General features: G+C 34.0%; 1 protein-coding gene across 2 annotated transcripts in view; it reads left to right on the top strand.

Annotated features, from left to right (window-relative positions):
* Nucleotides 1-26,646, top strand: part of LOC149799877 (uncharacterized) — a 203,721-nt gene that overhangs the window by 141,581 nt on the left and 35,494 nt on the right. Inside the window, exons 39-49 of one of the 2 annotated variants that reach the window (XM_089959316.1) lie at nt 1,551-1,571; nt 3,087-3,107; nt 3,869-3,889; nt 6,373-6,390; nt 8,956-8,976; nt 10,496-10,516; nt 12,464-12,484; nt 13,192-13,212; nt 13,626-13,646; nt 14,606-14,626; nt 19,297-19,311. In XM_089959316.1, coding sequence (XP_089815442.1) covers nt 1,551-1,571; nt 3,087-3,107; nt 3,869-3,889; nt 6,373-6,390; nt 8,956-8,976; nt 10,496-10,516; nt 12,464-12,484; nt 13,192-13,212; nt 13,626-13,646; nt 14,606-14,626; nt 19,297-19,311 — 222 coding nt within the window. The remainder of the gene's footprint in view (nt 1-1,550; nt 1,572-3,086; nt 3,108-3,868; nt 3,890-6,372; nt 6,391-8,955; nt 8,977-10,495; nt 10,517-12,463; nt 12,485-13,191; nt 13,213-13,625; nt 13,647-14,605; nt 14,627-19,296; nt 19,312-26,646) is intronic. The other variant, XM_089959317.1, reaches the window with a different exon arrangement.

Here is a 26,646-nt window from a genome sequence, read left to right as displayed (position 1 = left end):
TCAGATAGTGAACATCAAACACGGTCGCTATCTTGATAAATATCGGAGTAAGACTGATCTAATATTTTATGCAATCAGTTTCGTCTTTTCATCGTCGATCCAAACGGTTATATATCGTCCACATATATAGCACAAAAAGAACATAATCTGGTACCGAGCTATTCAATTGAGAGACTTATTTCAACGTATGACTTCATCAACAAATATTATACGAAGGACATGCAATGACCAATATTGATATTGTTCAATACTCCTTTCAGTTATCAAAAGTGTAGCAAGACAGACGGAGATGAGAGCTTTAAGCTACTTGGATTCGAATAGTTGACGATTCTTTTTCTGAGACAAAACGTTATCAGATATTAGAATATCAAATTTGGAAAGCGATACTGCAAATGTTGCTTTAATATGAACGACTCTATCATATGGAGTTGTTTCTGTTTACATTTGTTTTATTCTTTTGTGAACAAGATAACGTAAATAGTTTAGCTATCAATATGTTTTCAAATAATTAATTGATACATTCTTTGTTAGTCTGTTTTTACTCTGAAAGTAGTTTGCACTGTGTTATGGAAGAAAAGAGGCATAGAGATTATTACACTTGATGAACAGTTTTACTATCTGTATCGCATTGCTGTCTTTTGCAGTGACTACGTTAAACCATTGCACTTACTTTCATTGCTTTGTTGTGATGGAGCGGATAAACATGACATTTAAAATATTTTGAAAGAAAATTTTCAGTTTCCACAACGTCTTCTTTAAAATGCTGAAGTTTAAAAGTGTTATCTGTGTCGTTTTCCGTAGATTTCTTAGCTGTCGCATATTCACTTAAGCAAAGGTGTTTTTGGTTGGAGTGATGACGCAGTCGGTATTTTATTATATAGTCGAGCCATATGCCAAGAAGATAGAAATATATTTATCTAAACTAATTTGACATTTTATCAAATAGATAAAGTGGAAAATGAAATCCAGCTTATAATTTTTTCTTCTTGATAGATTACTGATGAGGATAATTTCCCTTATAACACTATCCTTCGATATATGTTTAACCTTTCTACATCAATTATAACACTATCCTTCGATATATATTTAACCTTTCTACATCAATTTCTCCAAATGATATCTAATGCATTATTTTTAAAATCGTCAGTCATGAATCATTATCCTTCATCCTTTCACTACTATCCTGGCCTAATTGTTATGTAGTTGTCATGATTAAATTCTAATAAATAGGTTTAGCTCTTCGCCATTATTAGGTATATCTCATATTGACGTTTGCTCTATCACTTTTGTCGACGTGTCTCTTATATGTCTTACTTATTTCCTTAACATTTGCCTTAAATAAAACACACACTGAAACACCTTTGATCCCTCTATGGACGTTAACATCTTGTGATAAATTGTATGAGAAATGAAGCATATTTTTCAAAGATGTTTTCTATTGGTATGTGTACATTTAACCTTTATTGTTAACAACATGTTTGTCAACTCGGTATTCGGGTATTGCTTTGAAGGTACTGTGTATATTTATTCAGATATTATTTGGTTTTTAGGAAGGAGATCGCAGAAATGGAGTAAGTGTGATATCTTGCAATACTTTGTAACGCAGATAGTGCACATGGATGATCTACAAGTGAACATAGTTTATGGTGCTAACGAGTTTGATATTTGCTGAACTTTATGTCAGATAATTATATAAATTCGAATCTCATTGATTGAGCTAGTTAAATTGTGTCCTGATACATGGCACAGAGAGAATATACTCTCTAATGTTATTGCCATTCCATAGGCCTGTTAGAAAACAAGATAATTTAATAACAAAGAGGAGGAAATTTGTTTGTCTTAATTTATTTGGCTTTTTCTGTTTGGAAATAATGGTCATACAGTTCCATCGGAATACATTTCTTTTATAACTTGATATATCTTACGAAGTCCCTGACATTGCTAACACTCAATCTTCCTTTTGGCAAAATAAATGGGACAAATGCACAAGGTTCAAATGTTTAATAAAATTGTATGTCTATATATGCTGATTCATTATATGTCTACAGGATAACAGATATTAAATCATTAACTACTCTGGGAGACGAAATATATAATGTGTGTAAAATCAACGAATATATATCCTTGGGATGTTGCAAGAAAAATTTTGTTTCTTATGAGAAATAAATTTTCAAACTAGTTTACTTATTGATATGTTTTCAAAGATTTCATTGATTTTGTTATTGTCATTGGTTTTCATTTTGAAGCCATTTTAGATTTCAATGGAAGTGATTCTAGTTTCAGTCTCAACTAATTTACATATTTAAATTTCATGTTACCTTATTAGAAAGAAAGGATATGTGGTAATAATTAATTGATGCTGTCGTCATTACGGAAAACTGATTCAAAGATTGTTATGCTAAAACAATAGTTGAACATAAGTGTGACTTCATTTATGTTGTATTGCTACAGGTAGAGTAAAAGATTTAGACGCTATACCTGTTTACATTCTTCTGCTATGGCCGATCGGTAGCGCAATACAGTCGATACGTTTTTTCAACAATGTCTTCGTCAAAATATTTAAATCGTGAAGTGTCACGTTTGTCGTTGTTTTTTTCTTCACTTAAAAATCGTTACTTTACCTTTCGACAGGTTATTTTCAAAATTTAGTACTATATCTAATGCATCATTTTTAAGACTAACACGGACAAATCACTATCCTCATAGACATACCTTTGCCTTAATGCAGGGTAGTTGCCAAGATTAAATTCTGATGGCCTTGCCCTTCTCTATAATAAAATTGGAAAGCAAAGAGCTTTGTCGCCGTATTCTTTATATAATATTTCACTATTTTGCTAACATATTCTTGTTTTCAAAAGTTGTTAACATGTTCATACTAGTTCTTGCAACGAGGGCACTAAACATAAGCTCGAATTAAGAAAATTACTCAAACAATGCCAAAAATCTATCAAAATATTTAATCAACGTTTAAGTAGCCATCTAATCCGTACTACACACATTTGAATGTTATTCAGCTTTGCACGTGATATGCATTTGTAAGGTTCATGCTTGCAAAAATATTTATGCTGATATTGTTATCATTTTAGGAAGGAAATACAAAAAATGGAGTAAGTTTGATTTTTGGGAGTACTTTGTAACACATATATTTTATATAAAGATGATCGCCATAAGAATATGATTTTGGTTCCTACACTAAAATGTTTGCTATTGGTCCAGTTTTAGTTCAGACATTCATATAAATGAAAATCTCGTTCAAGGTACATTGAAACAAATCAAACAATTTTACATCCGATTCGTAGATATTACTTCGGGCATTAGTGCACGATGTGTTATCATTCTATTCATTTTACAGTGAATTTATCATAATTAGATACATATAAAATCTTGGAGATTTTGTGTTAGTAACAACAGGCAATATAAATTGCCAATCTGTTATTGTCTTTGATCTGAACTATTTATATTGAAGATATATAGGCGATTTATGATATCATTGAAATCATGTTATTCTGCAGAAATGTATCAAATAACGTTTGCAAAATGATTTTTCTATAATTAAAACAGCATCAACCGTCCTGCATGAATTAATTCACTATTTGTTGGAAGTGACTGATGCACATAGCTAATTTTAAACATGGTAAACATTTCAAGAGTGCAACTTAAACATGTACAATATAATGGTGCGAATTATATACATTCCAATGTTACATCGTATCATCGTTGATCTAAAAAGTGAAACTTCGTCTGGATGCATAACATAATTACTTGAGTCGTTGTTTGTAAACAGGATGTGAAACTTATACAATTGGAAAGTATTCCTGCTCGTATGCATATTACATGGGTATTTTATTTTATTTTATTTTATTTTTAGAGAGGAGAGAGATAAAAATCAGTAAGTGGACTATTTCAAGATACATTGATATAGACCAGATAATGGAGATCATATGCCCCTTTTTCTGTTCGCCATTTCTTAAATTTTAAATTCGGATGCAATCACTATAATCATTGATATCTGCAAGTACAGCTAGCACTCTCACAACTTAAATATAGAGAATTGCTGCTGGCGATTATGTCTATTTTTGTTTTATTATATCTGATCGTAATTTTGGGAGTTGGTATTTTGCTATATTTTGAACTTACGAAACGCCATGAATTGAAGTATTCACATGACATTTTGTTTTCCATAAAGGCTTGTTGGAAACAGATCCAGAAACTCAATCTCCGATTAAATTAATTTTGCTAAATCCGGAAATGGGGTTCGAAGGAAATGATCTTAGGGAATTTTTGTCAACATTTGTACACCTTGGTTACATTAATAGCCTTCTACACGAATTACAGGAGTCAAAATTAGGGCTACATGTTGGATCCACTCCAGCTGCAAATTTTGCAATAGCCGATGATATATTTCCGCTTGCAAACACACCAGTCCAATTGCGAAAGGTCCTTGATATACGTAAATGATACCCTCTGAAATGGATTTTCGCCTTCAACATTACTAAAATATGTATATTTGTTTTAGCCGCAACAGTTAAACACCATATGACAACTTAAAATGGAAAATAGCCAACCAAACTATGCCAATCGTATGTGAATCCGAGCCTGTTGGTAGTCATGTTAGCTCCAAAATGAAACTTTAAAAAGTATACATGGCTTGTGCTAATATCATTCTATTTTCTTGTACGAATTTGCACAATTAAAGTTAAAATAAATATTTTACCTACGTCAGTTTGTATAAAAACAATTGTGATACCATTAGCTTTTTAGGCTGTGAAGTTTGGTCGAAATATAGAGACAAAAACAAATAAGAAAGCTCCATCCATTTCAGCATAGTTTCACCAAAATTCTACAAAAATTTCCTCAGACTACAATGTACAATAATTAAGTATTAAACTTCACTGGTGTACGCCCTACTTAAAATAAATGAACGATAATGGGAATTCTCAAACAGAACTTGAGCTAAGAGACTCATTTATGTTAATCATATATAACTAAAGCAATTTTATATTATTTTTTCCTATGTACGCATATTCATATTTTCTCATCATTATCTCTGGAAATAGGAAATAAAGATAGGTACTGATATGGATTTACTTGAATATTTTATGACTAATTATTAATGAACAATTTACGAATATTGTCAGTTGAATCCCACTTCGATACTTCTTTCTACGTGTCATATCGCCAACATATATCATCCCAAACCATAGCTTTATTAACTGCGGAAATAAAAGTTCAGTAAGAAAAAGCCGAAATCGTGTCTTGCATTGAACTTTCAACATTTGCAAAAATAAGTTTCAAATTCAAACGAAACGTACAGAATGAGAGGGAGTATTATATGTCTATTTATGAACATAAAATGATCTCATGAAATTCTTATACACTTATTGTTTTGCGTGTATCATAAATTACAACAAAACAAATATTTTATTAATGAATCGTTTCAACGATGATGGCATTGTTAGTTTGGTTTCTTCCGCAGCCATCTGAGGAAACAATATACACTCAATCTCACCTAATCTATATATTTATCTTTAATAATGGTGTTGTTGGTTTGGGGTTTAACGCCACATCTCAGTGCAAAATAGGTTGTACATGGCGCCAACATAACGTTTTGAGGAGGAACCCAGGAAAACTCCGGAAGGGGAACCTCTGATAAGAACCTAAGAACCACCGACCTACGAGAAGCTACCGGCTGCATCCTCGTTTGACCACATTGGCCAATCCCTATACTCGAGTGATCGGCAAAGACAGCAAAGAAGAACACTTTAGACCATTCAGCAATTCGTGGCTCAAAATTTGATATAATGTATTGCCTTGTGAATTGTTTCCTGACAAACTATTTTATATTGTTTGCCAGATATATATATATATATATATATATATATATATATATATATATATATATATATATATATATATATATATATATATATATATATATATATATATATATATATATATATATATGGTCATGGACAAAATTGTTCCAGTTGACATCGAGGAAATAGTTTATGTACATTTTACGAAACATAGTGTTTAATTAATAATGGATTGCTTCAAGTTGCAGTGAATTATGTTATCAGGCGATTTTGCAGAAGCATCTTAATGTATTGATTTAATATTTTGATTGTCTTCGCTAGTATATATACATGAGTAAAATTATAAGTATTCTTACCTCTTCTAATTTATTTTATATAATAGTTTCCCAGTTAAAAGGTGTATAAGTCATTAAGTTTATTTAGATTGTCAAAATATAATTACTCCTATATATATATATATATATATATATATATATATATATATATATATATATATATATATATATATATATATATATATATATATATATATGGCTTCCTATTGATTTCTGTTTAGGGATTTCAAGACCAATCAGTAAGTAGGTGATAGTCTAAATGTTGTGCTTATTGTCTCAGTGCATAATTTGAATTATTATAAATTGACTATGGATAATAGATATGTGCCAGCAAAGCAAATGTCTTCACTACTTATGAAACAATTAATTACCTGGTGAATTCTCAATATCTTAGTTTTATTGTATTCCTTTTAAGGTGAATTTATAAATTCATTTTTAGCATTTCAATTTTCTGTTCTATTTCAAAGTTCAGAATTTTCTTCTCACATCGGCACCTTGAGTTGGATGACATTTGAAATAGTAATAATAATGAGGACTTTGTATAGCGTCTAATCTTTAGAAGCTCTAAGCGCTTTACAACATTAGACAACACCTATAAGATAAAAAAAATCTAATAATATTATTACAAAAATAAACACCATGAAATTAGAAAAACATTGCAAAATAAAAAACGTGCTGAGAATATTTCAGGTAGGAAACATTATTAGGTCTTTAAGTTTGTTCATGCAGTCGAAATAAGTGAGTTTTGAGAGTCCTCTTGAATGGGATCACTGTGTTTTTGTGTCTAAGTTCAGTGGGCAATTCATTCCATGTTGCTGGGCCCTGGCATGCAAAAGAATGCTGTCCATATGACTTTGTTTTCATAGTGGGAATAATGAGTATACGATTGTCAGAAGAGGAGCATAAGTATCTTGCTGGTGTGTACACATGGGTGAGATCGGGTAGGTATGTGGGACTAGAGTCCGACAGTGAAACATGGCAGAGAAAACAAATTTTGTGTTTGATTCTGGATCGAATGGATAGCTAGTGTAGGGTACAGAGCAGCGGGGAGGTGTGCTCTTATCGTGGTACTCTAAGTATCATCCGAGCAGCTGTGTTTTAAACTTTTTGAAGTTTCTGGAGTACATATTGTGATGAACCAGACACAACTGAGTTACAATAGTCCAGTCTTGAAAGTACTAATGAACACACAAGTGTTTTAGTAGCATCAACTGAAAGATATTTGCGAATTGAGCTGATGCGTCTCAGCTCAAGATATGCAGCCTTGCATATGTTCATGACATGTTGGTGCAATGTGAGAGTACTGTCCAGAGAAACACATAGGTTTCGTACTGATTGTGTGAATTTAATATTGGCGTTGCTGATATTTATTGTTTATGGTAAAGGATGTGAATGAGAAAGTCTTTGTCTTGTGATCAGAATGGCCTCAGTTTTATCATCATTCATCTGCAGCTTGTTCCATGTCTTCCTATGATTTCACATCAGAAATGTACCTCTCTACACCTTGGATGGTAGCATCAACTTCAGTTGGGTGGCTAGATTTGTATATTTGGGTGTCATCAGCGTACAATTGGTGAGACACTGGATGATCATCTATGACACTTGAGAGCGACTGAGTGTACAGCAGAATGAAGAGAACAGGTCCAAGAACAAACCCCTGTGGAACACCACAACATAGATCAACTGGGCTGGAGTGTATTCCATTTGCAGATACAATTTGTGTCCTGTTGACAAAGTAGGACTTGAACCACAGTAAGGCTGTATCATGAATGCCAAATACATGCTGGAGACGGTGAAGTAATATATCATGGTCTATTGTGTCAACTGCTGCATACAAATCAAGGAGGGTGAGGACTGTAATCTTTCCGCTATCCAACGCAGAGAGAATGTCATGAACTACTTTTAGAAGAGTAGTTTCAGTACTGTGGCAAGGGCGATATGCAGATTGTACATTGCTAAAGGGACTGTTTGAATTTAGATGAGATACAAGCTGGGATAGAACAACCTTTTCTAAGATGTTTTATATGAATGGGAGATTAGAAACTGGGCGGTAGTTCTTTAAATCGTTATGGTCTAGTGTTGGTTTCTATAGCAGAGGCTTTACAATGGCAGTTTTGAAAAATGATGGGAATTCCCCGGATGAGAGAGAGGTATTAATAACATCAGTTAGTGAAGGCAATACTGGATCTAAACACTCAAATAGCAGTGATGTTGGAATTGGATCAAGTTTACATGACTTTGGTGCATTCTTCATCAGGATTGTACGTACGAAATCCATAGAGACAGGTTCAAATGCTGCTAATGGTTGCCGCTCAAAATCTGTATCCCAACTGTATGGTGACGACAAGTCAATTGAAATTGTGGTGTCAAGCTTTTCTCTAATGGTTTGTACTTTGTCACGGAAGAAATTTGCAAACATGTCCGGATGGACGACTGGAGAGAAGGTAGTTGGAAGTGATGTTGATTTGTTCCTTGAAATTAGCTTGTTAGTAATCTCGAAAAGCTCTTTGCAGCTGGAACTTTCCATGATCTTAGTATTGTAATGGGCTGATTTCGCTGCATGGACTATATTTGTGACATTCTTCTTAGCGACTTCATAGATTTGCTTATGAATAGTGAGTCTGGTGGAAAGCCAGAGCCTCTCAGCTTTACGGCGGTCTCTTTTATTCAAATAAAAAATGTAACCTTTTCATTCTATGTGAAATAGCCAAACTATCAATTTACAAAACAAATGTATACGAGAATAAATTCGTCTACGCCTAAGATTTGATTTTTATTAACGTACATATTGCTTTTATTTTTAGAGAGGAAATCACACGATTGGGGTAAGTTAAATATACATATTGCGCATATGCGTGTATGTCGCTGACGTTAGGATGCATATAGTCTCTGACATTGAAGTAACAAATTTGCTTTAATGAAAACACAAAAGCTTTAAAATTCACACACATTACTGTACAGACTATTGTGCAAATTTTGGATTGATTATATTTCTTTTACTGTGAATTTACATTACGCCTTTGCGCGGCAATCTTCATAGTTTTTAGCTTACGACATGCGTAGTGGAAAATGAGAAGTCTTCTACTGTGTTATATATATATATATATATATATATATATATATATATATATATATATATATATATATATATATATATATATATATATATTGTGTACATCCTGGTACATGATTTTATCAAATTTTTATAATTAATATTATTGGTTGTAAATTATGCAGGCTATCTATTGTAAGTTTTAGCTATCTGACCTGAATCTGTTAAGAGTATATATTGCTGCGGATCCATAAATAGATGCTTACGTATGTGTTGAGAAATATTAATAATAATCTTACTAATAAGACTTCAATGGCACTTATTTTATAATTTCTTGGTGGCTTCAGTAACTTGTTATTGGTAGGGCTAGGTCACCTGATTAGGTACGTTGGACGCAAAATTAGCAATACGTTATGCAATGTGGGTTCTGTTGTGAAATATAGACGATTAGACGATGTATATAAAAATATAACTGAGCAATTGGTTTCATTCCAATTTGCGAGTTAGTCACATTTATGGTGTTGCTCTTGTAAGTCTGCAGATGTGTTTCATATTCACGTAGATATTGTTCGAGAGGAACAACATTTGGTTGGACTGTTCAGTGGAAAGTGAAAGAACGCATTTTTTGGACTATAATATTATTCTTGAACTATTAGAAAATTTTCGAAGGAATTCTTGACAACGGCATCTTGAGAACGTAATGGTTCTTGGATGATATCTACATTTCGGTTTTAAAAATTATTAGGAACTTGTATTCATTTAGAACTTTCATAGACCTTTATACTGATTAGTTTGGCTTCACTACATAATGCAATAAGTTCCTCTCACACTTTAATTTATAACTTTGGTAACTAAATTATTTGTTAAGTTTTACAAAACTTGTTCTATTTACTCTTTTCTGTTACTTAGCTTGTGAGAATATAATCGTAACAACTGTCTTTGTCATACATGTTTGTTTTGCTGCAGACATAGTAGATACTTTAGCGCCTAAACGATTAGGTTTTTTAAAAGGCGACAGGTTGACACCATGTAAATTAAATGACTTCATGTCATGTATCCGGAGCGTTCTAGAAAAGTTATGTTTCATCTCCCAACGAATCGTTTATTGGGTTGAAATAGGAAACGTTTTCTCAGAAAAGCAATATATTCATCAAAAGATTGGACTAAATATTATGCAATCCAAGCTATCCATATTTTCAGTTATTAGATACCGGACAACAATGTACCTGGCATCTATTTATATATGATCATATCTGTATACGTATTAATATAGATGCACTTTTCTTTTCTAGGAAGGAGGTCGAAAATATGGAGTAAGTTTAAAATTTCGGTATAAAATGTATGACCCATACATTTGAACTTCTTTGGTTCAATAGTGAACATTCTAGACGTTTTTGAGGTAAAGCGTTTGCTATTTACTTAATTATACAGCCCTTTATTATGTCAACGTTAAGATTGTTGGAAACAATATAGTTGAACCTACTTGAAAACTAACTTTAAACACTAAAACCAAATGCCAATGAAATGAACATAATTTACCGTAAGTGCCTCCAGAGTTGTTCGAAACATATTTGCAGTCAATTATCATCATATAGATAGATAGATAGATAGATAGATAGATAGATAGACAGACAGACAGACAGACAGACAGACAGACAGATAGATAGATAGATAGATAGATAGATAGATAGATAGACAGACAGACAGACAGACAGACAGACAGACAGACAGACAGATAGATAGATAGATAGATAGATAGATAGATAGATAGATAGATAGATAGAATGTTGCTATCCGATGAAATGTCTTCTTACTAAGTGTAACTGCACATATGTATAAAACATGAACGTATCGTATGGGTAAAGAGTTGTTCTTTACTGGCGTTACCAAATAAAAGGCCACAAAGATCGTAAGATTATATGATTATGTTTCTCAAGGCTAGCACTAATTTGATGATGCATTGCCATTATTTACAAAGAATGCTGGCAACAATAACAAAATTGTATCAATCTGGTTTCGCACTATCTTGGATTAGCAATGTAGTTATGCTGATAATATTGCTAAATGATAAGGAGTTTACTATGTCCTCAAATTTTAATTAAATTCGATAGGAGTAAATGATATATACGTACGGTTAAAATCTAATTAGTATATATTGTGACAGGGAATTTTGCATATTGTGCTACCATTGGACCTCTCGTTATCTCAATCAATCAGAACTGATGGGCTAACATTTGTATTGATTAACTGCTTGCGAGAAAACACGAATTCAGACATCAATCACATATTGTCTTTACTATGATGGCTAGTTTGCTGTAGATTTAATCGACGATCTTCGCTACCAACGAAATTAGTTTTGTTAAATGCAAAACGGTGATGTCATTCAAATAAGATGAAGTCCTAGCATGTTTATAATAGTCTTGTAAAGAACTTTCCATTAATATATGCCAAAGTATGTGATCAAGTGTCATGAAAATAAGTATACAGTTTCAGTTTGAGGTCAATGCTATGTACCTAACTCATTTTCAACTTTTAAACCTGGTTTGAACTCAAACTGGGACAATTCCTTTGTAACTGCAAGATCAGTAAGTACTTATCGAATAACTATTCACCTAACTCAACGTTCTGAAAGTTGAATAACTAACATACATGTACCGAATTTAAATGAATCATACATTAATTATCATCAGTCATTTTATCGTCGTAATGACGTTACGTATTTTTAAACTTAAATTAGATAATAAACTTTGCTTCGTTAATTTTAAACGTTATGTACACTCTATAAAATTCTAAATAATTTGTTACTGGCTTTAGCTTAAAGAAATTAGTTTCATGAGCTTTGTACAAATTAGACTTATAAATTGTTTAAATTTAAATAATAACGTAAAATGTTTTGTTTGTATTGGCGAACAGTGAGTATACAATGAAAATCAAAATGTTTCTAACTGCTTTTGTTTTTCCACAATAAAGCGCTATTCTTCTATTTATTTCATAAGATATATACTTTTATCTATGTACTATTACGATTATACCAATTGTATTGCTATCCAAAAACTCCTCCAAGGTTTTACCCTTTCATCTTGCATGGCTTACGAGACATAGATAGTAAAACTAATGATGTTGGACATATGAAATGTATCAACGAGTCGCAAATATACTGGACCGTATATCCATTCCGTACTTCAAACATGTATATACAAGTTAATTATGTAATGGTCGTGTAAGTAACGGTCTTTATGTAGTTATCATTTTCATTTTAGATCTGAACTGGTCGAAATGCAGTAAGTGTAACATTTCGAGAACACGTATATTTGAAGAAGATGAAAACATATACAGTTGGTGTTGTTTAAGCTATGAAGTTATCATGTCGGTTTCAGATCAGACAGTGATGTACATTTATGTGTAATTATATTTAAGTGAAGCAGCGTGGGTAATGAATAGTATGTATGTTAAACCAAGTTGTGTATATTTTAACCGTATCATGTTTCATATAGTACGAAGAAGCAATAGTAGAAGATTTTTCCCTACTGCATGTATTACTCAGTGTGCCCTTGCTATATTTATCATACATTGTCTATCATTATTCATCGTAACTTCGACGTAGTGTTGAGTAGCTGTCAGCATTAAAGTCGTAATGCATTATTTAAGTTATATTTAAACATTTAAATGCACAACGAAAGACATTTATTTTTCCTGCTGTCATGCGCATAATATACATATCTATTTCATTAGTTATTCAGTTTTGTCAATACCTTAGACTGATATATTATCATTATATTTTCGTCGATCTCCAGTCAAGATCCTTTGGAGAGCTTTTTAATTTAAATATTGTACTCCTTTATGCTACATCAGTGATGGTAGATATAAGAATATGTATTTGGAAGATATAATTGACTGCAGGGTAGATTTATTGCATACATTGTTTACTATATAACTCTTACTGTAAAGAAACATAATCTTCTCAACTATATATTGATTTTTTCTTCAGCTCACAGGTAGCCATGTCGCAGTAAGTGTCTGGTTTCTTTCTGATTGATTTTTGTACTTGATATTTCAACCCACATTTATAACGACATTATGGAAAACACTTGTCTTGTTTAAAGTGATGAATTTCAAATATGGCACGTATGACTGACATTTTAAGTGTAACCAAACGGCTTTCCAGTTGACATGTAGGTATACAGGCTGTTGTTCCCAGACCATACTTCTTATGCAGTAACCTCGCCATAAATTATTTTAAGGTCAAAAAGCACATTTTCATATCGCAAAAATTATGTTAAAAGGTTAAGATACTAAATGTTGTGTGAGAAATTATATATATATATATATATATATATATATATATATATATATATATATATATATATATATATATATATATATATATATATATATATATATATATATTGTTTTACATTTTAGGAATGAGAGCGATCAAAAGCAGTGAGTATAATATTGTGTGCCTTCAACGCAAACCCATGCTGCTATGGGAGTAAAACCAATTCATGGTATCTGTAACGAGAATAATGTGCAATTGTTTTTTTTCTGCAAGTTAGGTCCAAACACACATTTGATATAATCAGGAAAAGATGCCAGAGATGAATAATGAACATACAGATTTACGATGATAGTATTGTGAAAGATAATTCTTACTCAATTTACTACGAAGTCAAACAAAGCGTATTGTATATGGGAATGCACTTACTATATGAGGCTAGTTGTATATATAGCATTAAAGTCAGTCATTAGCCAAAGTTCGTACAAAGTAAGAATGATAATGACAGAATATTCCCCTGTCTCATTCTGAAATAGTTGAACTTCACCAAGGGGAAACGGAACAAAGTACATCCTTGGACACTACAAACATCCAAGTGCCCTTTGATTCAAATTTCAAAGAGGCAATTTACCCTCTCATCGGATCATTGATAACGTAGCAAAAGCTGCAGTGTGTAAGCCATTTTGGTTCGTCAATTATTTCCCTAGGGCAGCTGTTGGCCAAAGTTATGTCATGTAATTATAAGTCTGCTGTGTGCAGTATATAACATATAATAATTTATATATTTAATGTTGAACAGTTTGATATATATGAATAAAGAGCATCGTCATAATGCAGAAAATTTTGGGGGACATACAACAATGATATGAGATACAAAATGTCTGTACCACTGCGAGGAAAATACAAATATGTAACTTATCATTAATACTTATTCGTAATATCAAAATTAGGCTTTGTAGAAATGACATATATCAAGAATAATCCAAATATGGTAACAATGGTAGTTCTTTTAAAATTCCACGAGCAAAATGTTTTGTATAGACTCGCTTTCATAACGGTAAAACTTTATGAATGATGTATTATATTCTCTTCCAATACAAATATGTATGTATCATTTTCTTTGCAGATGTGAATTGGAGAAGTCTGTGTGAGTAAATTGCTATATTTTTCTGAACTATTGGCGTGTCATTGGATAGTAATGTAGATGAAACACATGTAGTATGTTTTAAAGAAAACAGGACGTTTTATGGACGCTACGATTCAACTGAAATGGCAGATACAGACTGAAGCTTAGGGAGGAAGAGCAGAATTATATTTGGAGTAAGGAGATAGGGCGGTGATTTGCTACCACGTGGTGATGGAATGGGTTGGGTAGAATATGAAGAAACGTTACTTTACTCAGTTCCTGTGGACAATGCAATTACTTGTCATTACAGTCGTTGTGGTTGTAATATATTGTGTTACTGCCTGTTATTTAAACTTTTGTTTAATTTTTTAAACTAACGTAAAGTGTTCCCTAATGTTTTTATAACAGTTTCTCTAAGACTGGTTTTCATCTTATTATTTCAAACGGTATCATGTTATAGATACGTTTCAGTTAGGATGCGTTTTACTTAATGGCGTTCCTGATGAGGTCTTTAATATAGTTGCACAAATTAATATAGTTGCACAAATATTTGAGTCACATTTCTTGTATTCGATGTCTGATTATCAGCGTTTACTTACTTCATCTAGATAACACTTAACTTCCCCTTCATCCATAGCATTATTGTACTCTTTCTCGATTACATTTGGTCTCTGCTCGTATGACTTAGTCATAAACTTTTCACATGTGTTTTTGTTCTCTTTTGTTGCATTGGTTGAGTGAAGGAGAGCACTAGATGGTTAAAAGGACGGTTTGGGTTACGTTCTTAAATACATAACGCCCAGTTCCTCTCATGGATTGTCCAACCTGAGTTTAATTAGTTACCCATTTTGTTATCAAATATGGTTCTCGGAGCGAGTATTGTTCTCATATCTCTATTTATCAATATGGGGTACAACTATAATACAATTATGCACAATCATTGAAGAATATTTAAATTGTCAACATTCTAATCTACGAAGGCCTGGCGGCCTTTTCGTTTAAGAATATGCTCGTTGCCCCTGTGTCTGGTGTATTAAATGGTCGTTCTCCTCGTCGTCCAATAAGTGTTACACGGAGACCTGCGTCATCGCTAATAAGTTTTCGAGATCTTTCGTCTCAGCTGAGTCAATATTGGTGTAAAATATTCATTTTTGAACTTATCCTGGGTAGGAAAAAAAGTTATGCATTTCACTTCGCCGAGGCTATCAGAGCCTGGTGATGATTCCAAGTTGGCATCGAGTTAGTATTGGATACGACAGGATCGTCCCATTGATGTTTTGTTGTTGTTGTTTGGGTTTTTTTGGTGCTTAACATCATTATATTTTAGTCTATACATAGGGCATTGTAACAACACTATGACGCAGATATTCGTCGACAAGTGGAATAAAATCATCACCAATGTCAGTTGATATAACACGCCATTATAAAATTAGTCAATCTCATCACTACGGTCAGAATCCATCACTTATAATAGATCTAAACTTTAGACACAAACGAAACACCAGAGACATCTAATAAACCGTGTGAATAAGCGTGCAATGATTCAAATCAAATATCATCTTTATCCGTCAATAATATTGCTGTTGTAAATGCGAGGGATTTTGGAAGTACTATTGCAGGTTCGTTAGGAATTATTATTCAAGGACCAGTCTGCCTATTTATCAACGACTCCATCCACTATAATAATCGGACACGATACAATTAGACGATCCAGACTCAAGCACAGTTAAAATATAGGAATCAGATTTATCAAGACGATTCGCGGTATCAAAACAATTCGAAAATTTTTTATTCTATCATTCGTTGTTTCCTTTTCTAGCTCGTCAACAGTTTTAAGTATGATGTAAATAAGCCAACTACTGAAGGTGGCTCGGGCAACTCTGCGATCTTTGCATCCATGTGTTGTTTTACTGCAACCTCTCCAACAGCCATATACAGTTTGATAAACGCAACCGACACGCCATATTGTCCCTGATTCCACCATTGCAATGATTTTAGCCTGGTTATTTGCGAAGTGATATTTAATTTGACAATATTATTTTAAATATCAACATTATAGGTTTATATTATACCAGGTTGATCTTGAAAACTTACCAGCTCACATGGGTTAAGATCTTTATAAACTCAGACGAATCCCATTTGGTGGCAAACTTGTTAAAATTTAAATCAACGCCGTGTCGTCGGACCGAGTAACGTCCATAAATGTTAATATACATTTTGAATAATATTTACCATACTTTGCTGTCAAACAATACGTTCTTGCAGGGATGGTGTGAGTAAGCTTGCTTCCCGCCAGCGGTTGAAACGTTTAAACAACAAGGCGACTGCACAGTGAACCAGTAAAAAAATGTGCAATTAAAGAGTCGAAGAAAAAAACAGTTGTTTACCGTGTCCAGTTAAAAAATTAACAACTTCAACTGGTGGAACAAGTTCATACCAGTCAAAATACACATGATGTCGAGATATGCCAGGCATTCTTCTAATATCTAGGCAAACTATACCGGCTTCACGTGTACTAAGCATCATCACTGCAAGTGTGGCCTTCTGCGTCTTGTACTGTGTATCTTGGTGAAAAATATACAAGCGACTCTCCATGCTAATAATATGTTTAAGGAATGCATAAAGGTCTCTAAAAATGACGTCGTTCGTCCCGAGGAATGACATGTATAGACTTTAGCAGGTAAACTTAAATCGTTGTTTCGTCTGAATGTAACATACTAATTTATCAAGGAGGCACAAAATATGTTATATGTGTTTGCATGCACATAATAAGGACATAATGATAAATCGATTAGCATGTGCTCGATGAAGACATTAGCCAGACGATGATAGGATAGCACCAGTTCCGCCTAAATACAATTCACTATTTCTGACACGATTCAATTCTTTAACGAAACTGATTGTGAGGCGATAATAAAAATACTGTATATGTCGCTCTTTGCGGACCCAGCACCTTTTCATCAAAGACATACTATACATACATGGATAAAAAATAAACCAAAATGGGAGTTTCCTGGACGGAAACACGCTGCTGGTAACCTGTGGATCACTTTTGAGGGAAAGCTTAATTCACTTATACATAAAGGACCCGAATCAGGTGAAACGTTATTGCCATGATTTATGGACGTGAGAGTTCCTCAACCACTGATGCAATTATAACCACCACAACAACCTAGAGACCTGGACCACAAATTTGAATGCGCGGCAGTGAAACAACTGCAACAAATGCAACAGCATCAATATAAAATAATGTGATATCTGGAAGAACAAAAAGGCGCAGTACACGTACCCCAAGGACCATCAACACCCACCCCGGAAAAACCTTGTGACCCTAAGGTTACCACAGACCGATTGGAAACACCTTGCTGGATCAATTCGTGCGAGCAATAATGCAACAGACGTCATCAGTGAGGTCTTTTTGAGCTATCAGTGATTGCCTAACACTAACATCTTGGGAAAACAATATCACTCATTGATGCATGAAGTCTTTGAAGGTATCAGTAATGCATACTACGAGCTTCATTAATAAAACGCTGATAATGAGTTTTGTAAATACAACCGAAAGTGTTACCTTGAGGATCTCATCAAAGAAACTGGAATTCTGCGTGACATTTGCTACACGTGTCACTGCTGGTGAATCACGCACGCTATAGATCGACTCGTGTGGCTGCGAGTTTATTACAGTTTATTATTGCGGTTTACAATGGCTCAGATACCAACAAAAACCACATACGATGTTACGAAGCTGGTACAATCAGTACATGTTACATATAGACTTTATAGATAGAATACTTTCTTATAAATGTTCTCATTATAAACGGTATCTGCAAAATGAGACGAGTAAATGGCAACACAAAGAATTCAAGAAGCAACGGAGATCAGAAATGATTTCATCTTGGTGAAGGAACACTACAAAGACATAATATAAAATATAGACTAATATTGAATGCCTTAAATTATTTGAGACAAGTATGGAAACATTTTCAGATTGTGGAGGAATTTCAAGTGGTGGATTGTTGGAACATCGATTGGCATACTTATCAAATTAAAAATAATGATTGACATGATATTATCATTAATAGTGTAAACGTCATTGCATGAAAAGTTGATTCGCAGCAATGTTTAGACCATAATGCTAACCTAAACTAGCATAGTCCATTAACATATTGAACTGAATCGATTGACTGATGAGGAAGTTGACCACTGAATACACATTATGCAATACTTTTGTCACTTGCATTTGTTATTACGAAGATCCTATAAAAGGTAACAGATCGCTCAGACGTATATGAATAATATTTAATTTGATTATTATTTCATATTCCATTTTAAGACACCCTGTGTATTTTAATATATATATATATATATATATATATATATATATATATATATATATATATATATATATATATATATATATATATATATATATATATATATATATATATATATATATATATATATATATACCAAGTTGAAAAAATCGCATATTTTAATAAACGACTAGTATATTGAAATAAATATCTTCTTTCTTAAGCAACTTTTCCTTGTGCATATCTTTGGCAAATGAACTATAGCTTTCTCTAGCAAATCGACTGTAGAAGAACGTGCCTGACGTTGCATAATACATCTGCTTTGCATATGTTTGCGCAAGTCAAAATTGTGATGACTTATTTCAAATGTAATTTCAGACTTGATTTCAAAGCGTAAGTATATCAGTTGACCAAATATATTTATGCTGATACTGTCTCCGACACTTTAATAACGCATACCTATATATCTATTGATAGTAACTATACTGAAATAACTTTACAAAGGAAACGATTGAACGCACGTTGGCAGGTTGAATTTTGACTTTAGCATAGGTACCGTTAATATTTTGAGGAAATTGGTCCAGAAAAAATATTCAGTGCTTATTCATTGTTTAACGAGTTAATTTGTCATAAAACATAATATGCATGAAAATCTGAAACTACACACATATTTACAACTCGTGTTAAAATATATTATATTTTGAATTAGTATTTAATAACGATACATGCAGCTGTTAATTTATTTCATTTAGAAGCTTATATTTTGTTGAAGCACAACGTTCTAAAATGAACATAAATCAATTGTTGCTGAAAATAAGATAAGTACATAAACAAAACAAAAACATCTTCAATTGATCATTTATTTTCAAGCCTTTGTGAACTGTAAAATCATTGCACTGATATTTTTCTTTCGAAATGAAACTTCACTCAAGTTTTACAAACTATCGTTTAGTTTGAAAGAGCCCATTCTTGCAAATGTATGATAGGAAAACATAATTGCTAATACTGTAGCAACCTGCATACAATCGTTGATATACAATTTATATGGAGAACACTATATGGAAAACACTCGCACACACAGAGGAAATAGTTGATAAAATTAAAAAAATAATAGGATTAGAAATTATTACAGTACTAATTTGCCATGAAATATTTGCATCACGTTATTGTGGACGACCTATTTCTAGAGTATTCATTATTGTATATATTAGCAGCAGGGAAGTTCTACAGACCAGACCGTTCCAACAAAGAAAAACCTTCTATGAGAACATTTTCTGCAGAAACCTCAGAAAACAGAAATAAACCTTTCCAGAAAAACTAATTTGCGTAAATTCGACCCCTAATGCAATTTTTGTGTGCGAATTATGTCATTCTGGACAATAGAAAAAATATGATTTTTCGGGGGGGGGGTGGAAAAATGATCGGGTGTCGATGAAGTTTGCAAGGGAAAGGCTGCAAATTTATGAGTAAATCTGATCAAGACCGACTCGATACCTACTACGAGGATCATGAAGATTAATCGTGACAAAACCGTGTGGTGTTGTCTGAGCGTGACTGAAGAAATTTTTGAATTTATTTATATCCATATCGCCGTTGCACCAAGTCTGATGAATGTTTCTTAGCGTGTGAGTATCAACGCCATTGAACATTGATAAGATATTACAATTGTCTCTAATAACCTTTGGAATTTGCGTATATCGCTGTGTCACGTAAATCACATCGGTATTCTTGTGTCGGCCACGCGAAAATATCCTAGCTGGGTTAGTTTGCTTATCCAGCATTACATCATCGAAAACAACAAGATTATTAACATCGCCATCTAAATTTTCTACCGATGGAGCTTCATTGATATCCGTTATAAATTCTATTGTTCCTTCTTCAGTATTATCGCTAAATTCCTTCAGTACTTGATAACATCTTTGATCATCAACAGATGGCGCAACCAAATACAATTTATCCCATTTTAGCCATCGCATTATCAAATTCAATAACAATTGTGTCTTTCCAGATCCCGACGGTCCAATGATTATCATTCTTATCGAATTTGGTAATGCCGCGGTGTGTTTTACTTGCTCGCGTTTTTTCGTGGCTGAAAAATCAATTACATTCATGTTATTAGAATATTATGGATTCATATTGTGTTAAGTGTCGCACTCGAACTGCCACGCTAAATCCAATCGAAGTCGTTACACGCAACAACAGGAATGCAATTAAGGGAGAATGCGCGGTTTGTGGAACAAGTAAATTTAGATTTGTAAAAAAAAAAGTAGAACCGGAGGAGACATCGCTGCCTCCTTAACAAATCTGCCTGGAGCTCCCTGGGCGAAATATCCCGGAGAGAAGCATCTACCAGGATATAATTACTGCGGACCTGGTACAAGGCTAGATATAAGACTTAACGATAATAATCAACCAAATCCTGGCGAGGATCCAGTAAACGCTATCGATAACGCATGCTACTATCACGATCTTGCATATCGCAGCGGAGATTTACAACAAAGACATCTCGCTGATATTAAATTAATTCACGCAATAGATGCTATTCCTGATAAAAATTTCAAAGAGAAATTGGCAACTTGGTTAATAAAAGGAGCAATGAAAGGTAAATTAGTACTAGGTGCTGGTAATTTATAATGGAGCAAATATATTATTCTCCGCGAGGATTTTGGCGAGGAAAATCAGCAATAGCCAAACTTGCCAAGGCAGCAAAAGTAAAGCAATTTGTCGCTGAATCGTGGTTATCGAGACAAGCAGTTTGGCAAATTTATCTTCCTCCGCCTAAGAAAATATCATATGCGAGTTTCTCTGTCAGCGTCCCTAATGAAGTCCATCAGGCTGATTTAATGTTTCTTCCTTACGATACCGTCGACGGAGTCACATATAAATACGTGTTGACGGTTGTTGATATCGCTAGCAGATACAAGGAAGCGGAACCGTTATCGAATAAAACAGCAACAGAGATTGCTAAGGCGTTTAGCGAAATTTATTCACGATCTCCATTAACATGGCCGAAGCTTCTCCAGGTTGATCCAGGTCGAGAATTTCTTGGCGCGGTTACTTCACTGATGAAAAAGAATAATGTTAAAATCCGTCGCGGTATTGTAGGTGTTCATCACAATCAAGCTATCGTTGAAAGATTCAATAAAACTCTTGCAGAACGATTATTCGGATATCAGTACGCGAGAGAATTTATCCAAGATAAACGATCTCACGATTGGGTAACAAGATTACCTCACGTGATTAACGCACTAAATAACGAAGTAACACGAACAATATCAATGAAGCCCGCAACTGCAATTACAAAACTAAATATACCACTAAAGCGAAGTTCCACAATTCCGCCTGTGCTAGGTAGTGTTATTGTAAGATATTTATATAAGGAGGGGGAAGCCGAGGGTGGCAGAAAAAGAGCAACTGATCCAACTTGGAGTGTTACGACACATAAAATATCAGCTGTAACAAGATCATCAGGAAGACCAGCAATTTATTTTCTAGATTCGCCAGCACCACAACGAGGATTTACCAAAGAGGAATTACAAATAATACCGAAGGATACTCAATTACCACCGTCGTCGTTAATGTGAAATTTAATTCTACCTAACTGAGATAATTTTCTTACTCGAGAAACTGCTAGATAAACTAAATTCGACCAGGAAATTCTATCATCGACTATCCAGACCTGGCCATCTACTGTTAATCCCTGCGATGAATGTATCGTTGCTGCGTATCCGAGTTTCCATGGAGATCTTTCCGCGTTTATCGCATCATTGACAAGATTAATATCAACGAAAATAATATCATTCAAAACCATTATTTTTTCTTCTCCGCATGGCAAAATAACATTAATATTTTGTTTCCTGGTATCAGCGGGCCTGTAGCACAACGGTACCTGCAATGTTGGAAATTTCTCACAATGAAGTTTGAATAACATTTCCTGAATAGCATCGCGAACAATTTTTCTGCTAGCAACAATCAGATGATCTGGACGCCACAAATTTAGAAAATTATCCATCGAAGTCTCGTCGATTATTTTTCTCATTACATCGCATTGAAATTTATTAGGTTGTAATCGAATCATTTTTTTAAACTTGGTCAGTAAAATATCATTAGATCTATAATCAGCATCAATCTCTTCATAATAATCCACAAAGTTCCTAAGCCACTCGTGAGGAGATTCACCATCAATAGGATCTGGTTGGCCGTGATCTCCGCACATTATTACTGCGGTGTTTTTTTCTTCCAGCCAACCCAGGAACGATTTTAACGTGACAAGACTTACCGTACAAATTTCATCAAATATTATAATTTTATTGATATATTTGTTTCCCATGCGAGCCGAATCCCACAATCCACCGCTGTACTTGAAATAACTATGATACGTACAAGAATTAACGCCGCGTTGTCTTATTTCTCTCGCTAATCTGTGAGTTGGAGTCAACACGATCATATCAGAGTTTGAAAATAAGTTTATTGCTCGTGTTGTTTTACCACTACCGCCAGGACCGTTCATGTAGACAAATTTACTTCGTGAAATCGGATCAAATGCAGATGCGGCCGTTGATACTTCATCGCATTTATCCTTATGAAACTTATCGCAATCTTCCACATCAGCGTCTTCGCAATAATCTAGAATATCCTCGTTTTTTATTCTCCAAGTTCCCCAAGAACCATCAGTGATTAAATTTTCCAGCCTGTGTTGAAATTTCTTATCGATATAAAATGAATCCGTTGCAACTCTTACCGCGATATCAGAAAATTTATTTATCATCGACAGCAAATTAATACTCACATAAGCTAGCATCGATGATCTTAAATGAGTATATTGCGCTGATTCTCCATCGAGATAACTAATCACGGTACCCAACTTTTCTCCATCAATGATAATATTCTCTCTGTTACAAAATATTCCACGCGATACGGTATCGGCGATAATAAAATCCATCTCGGCATCATTGATAAATAACCTAGCGTGTCGGTGTTTATGATCAACTGATCCTCCTTGAGTAAATTTACCAATTATTTTTCTTCCGATATCTTTCGCATTTTCACAATCCGTGGGTAACCACACTTCAGTTTGTTTCCTATACGATATAATCGCTTCACTTACCGTCAACGATATTAACATCGACGAATCCAGCATATACCTCAACAGCACTATAGGGACCCATCTGCGTTGAGATAAATGCCGACCAAACCAAATATAGCAGATTTTATGTAAGTTTTCAGCAAACTCGAATGAAGTAACATGAGCAAATCCTGTCATGACAAAATCAGGTAACGGTCCGTTAATCGATACCCTTGTCATATCGCTGGTTGGATGACCAAATTTAGCAAAATAATCAGCACAATCGCCATATCCGAGGAAACTTCCAGGATAGCATGCGCTCATGTCAACGGAGATCATATCTTCGAAATAATATTTGGTATTCCACAATCCTCCATGGCCGTATTCGATACAGCTAAGTTGAATATCAGTGAGAAATTCGTTCCTTGTAGGTTTCCACGAGTTTCTCTCTCTAGCAGCATGAGCAGTAACAGATGGAACAGTAAAGCAGTTCGTTAATAACTGATCAGGATTTGACGAATATTTCACCGCGATATTTTTCATCGATTTATGTAATATTTCATCACGGTAAATATCTCCGCGCGGCAAGATAAATTGATCATATTTTTCTTCGCTCGAAAATAACCAAACCGATATTGGATCGGACGCGGCTAATATTTTGATATACCTAAACATTGCATCGGAATTGTCTTTCCCGGAATCTACGGGATAAAATTTAACAGAACGATCCCTCGGGAACATCATTACCGACTGTGACCACGCGTGCGAATTATGATCAACAATTTCGATTGGTGTTCCTCGAGAACTATACGGTGATGAATATAATATTTCGCCCGATAGTGTTTTAACCGTAATAGGAAATTTAAGTTTTTTGCTCAACACAGCAACATCGTCAATCGATGCACCATTAACAACCGTCTTCGCCCATGAGTTAATTTTATCCAACCTCAATTGAGTCAAGCCAGATCCGCGTCGGGTATTTTTCATGTGCTCGATAACTCGCTCGGCAACACAATTTATCATCGGCGATTCTTTCATCGCAGGTAGATTTTTTACATCAGGATTATTATTCAGCCGATAAATTCCATAAACAACAGCACTAGATGGATACGCCCTAGCATAATAAGGACCGTCGATTCCCAATAACAATCCTGGTTTCGAATTCTTATCAAGAACAACATTTTTCTTACCACCGCGTATTGGGTCTCGTTTATCGCGAATGATCCAAGTATCATCAGGCATTTGTGCGATAAATTTTATTCCAAAGATAAATCGTTCTTCTTCATGTGAGTTTTTTATATGATCGATTATCTTCTTTGCTCGCTCTAGGTTCATCGTAGCATTAACGAAGTTAGTTTTCCAAGTTGACCAGGTATGAATCGCTCCATCATCGAAAAATTCCTTCTTCGCACGATCAACTTCAGGAATGATAAATTCTGCCTCATCAAGATCAAATAAATCCATTATTATATTTTAGACAAATGTTTAAATATAATGAATAAATGTTCATGGATAACAGTCGGATCAACAAAATCATGCGACAAATCCTGCAGAGGTGAATATTGTGGCGCTCATATATATGCAATTCGACGAGGCAGCAAAGGACCACAGCGATGTTTAGTTTGTCAAGTTGGCACCCGAGGAAAAACGCGTTTATGTTTCTCCTGTGGAGGAAAAAAATATCGTGAGTTACGGAGATATTATGAAAGAAGATCTTCCTCAGTGATAAAATGTGAAGAAGATTATATTAATAGATTCAAGGCAAATTTCGATTTAGACATATAAATATTATATAATGGATTCAAAATCAACGATTCCTACACACGAATATAGATCACATCCAACAATCATTGGATACGAGGCATCTGCCGATGGTAATGTCAGACACATCAAAACAAAAAATTGTATTGGTAGTGTTGTTAATTCGGGTTATCTCAGCTTCACCGCCTCCCACAAAACCAAAACAAGATATTATAATCACAGATTCATTTACGAGTGTTTTCGAGGACCAATAGAAATTGGACTTGTTATTGATCATATCGATGGAAATAAACTCAATAACAAACTAAATAACCTTCGAGCGGTAACCCAGAGTCAAAATTGCGCCTTTGGTAATACAGGTGGTTCGCGATTCGCTAAATCTGTCAAATCGATAAATCAGGAAACAGGCGAAGAACTTGCATTCGAATCAATGAATGCTGCTGCAAAACATTATGAAATTAATTCCATCACAGTATGGCGAGTAGCAGAAGGAAAAATTCATGCTACATTTTCATATAATTCCGACGCATGGATCAGATTCACCTACATCCAAATAATACCAGACTCAGATAACGAAGATTTTGAAGAATAATTGAATATTACAAAATTAATATAATGAACGAACAAATCATAAGCAATATCATCGAAGCTATCGATGACTTGAGAAAAAAAATAAATCTTCCATCGGATCTAGATACAAGTAAAATCAGATCAGAATTCGAGACGATTGTTCAAGGAAAACTCGAATACAAATACACATTGCCGTCCGAATACAAATTAATAAAGAAAATCCAAATTGCGATGTATCAATCACTAGCTACAGTCAACGATGATCGTATTGAGGATTTCGTTAAATTATCGATGTTGGTGGAGAATGCTAGATTGATTTTATCTGACGCATA

This window comes from Sinohyriopsis cumingii, chromosome 5 (genome assembly GCF_028554795.1).
Source record: "Sinohyriopsis cumingii isolate HCF-2022 chromosome 5, ASM2855479v2, whole genome shotgun sequence".
Taxonomy (NCBI): Eukaryota; Metazoa; Mollusca; class Bivalvia; order Unionida; family Unionidae; genus Sinohyriopsis; species Sinohyriopsis cumingii.
This window is presented reverse-complemented; position numbering and strand designations above follow the sequence as displayed.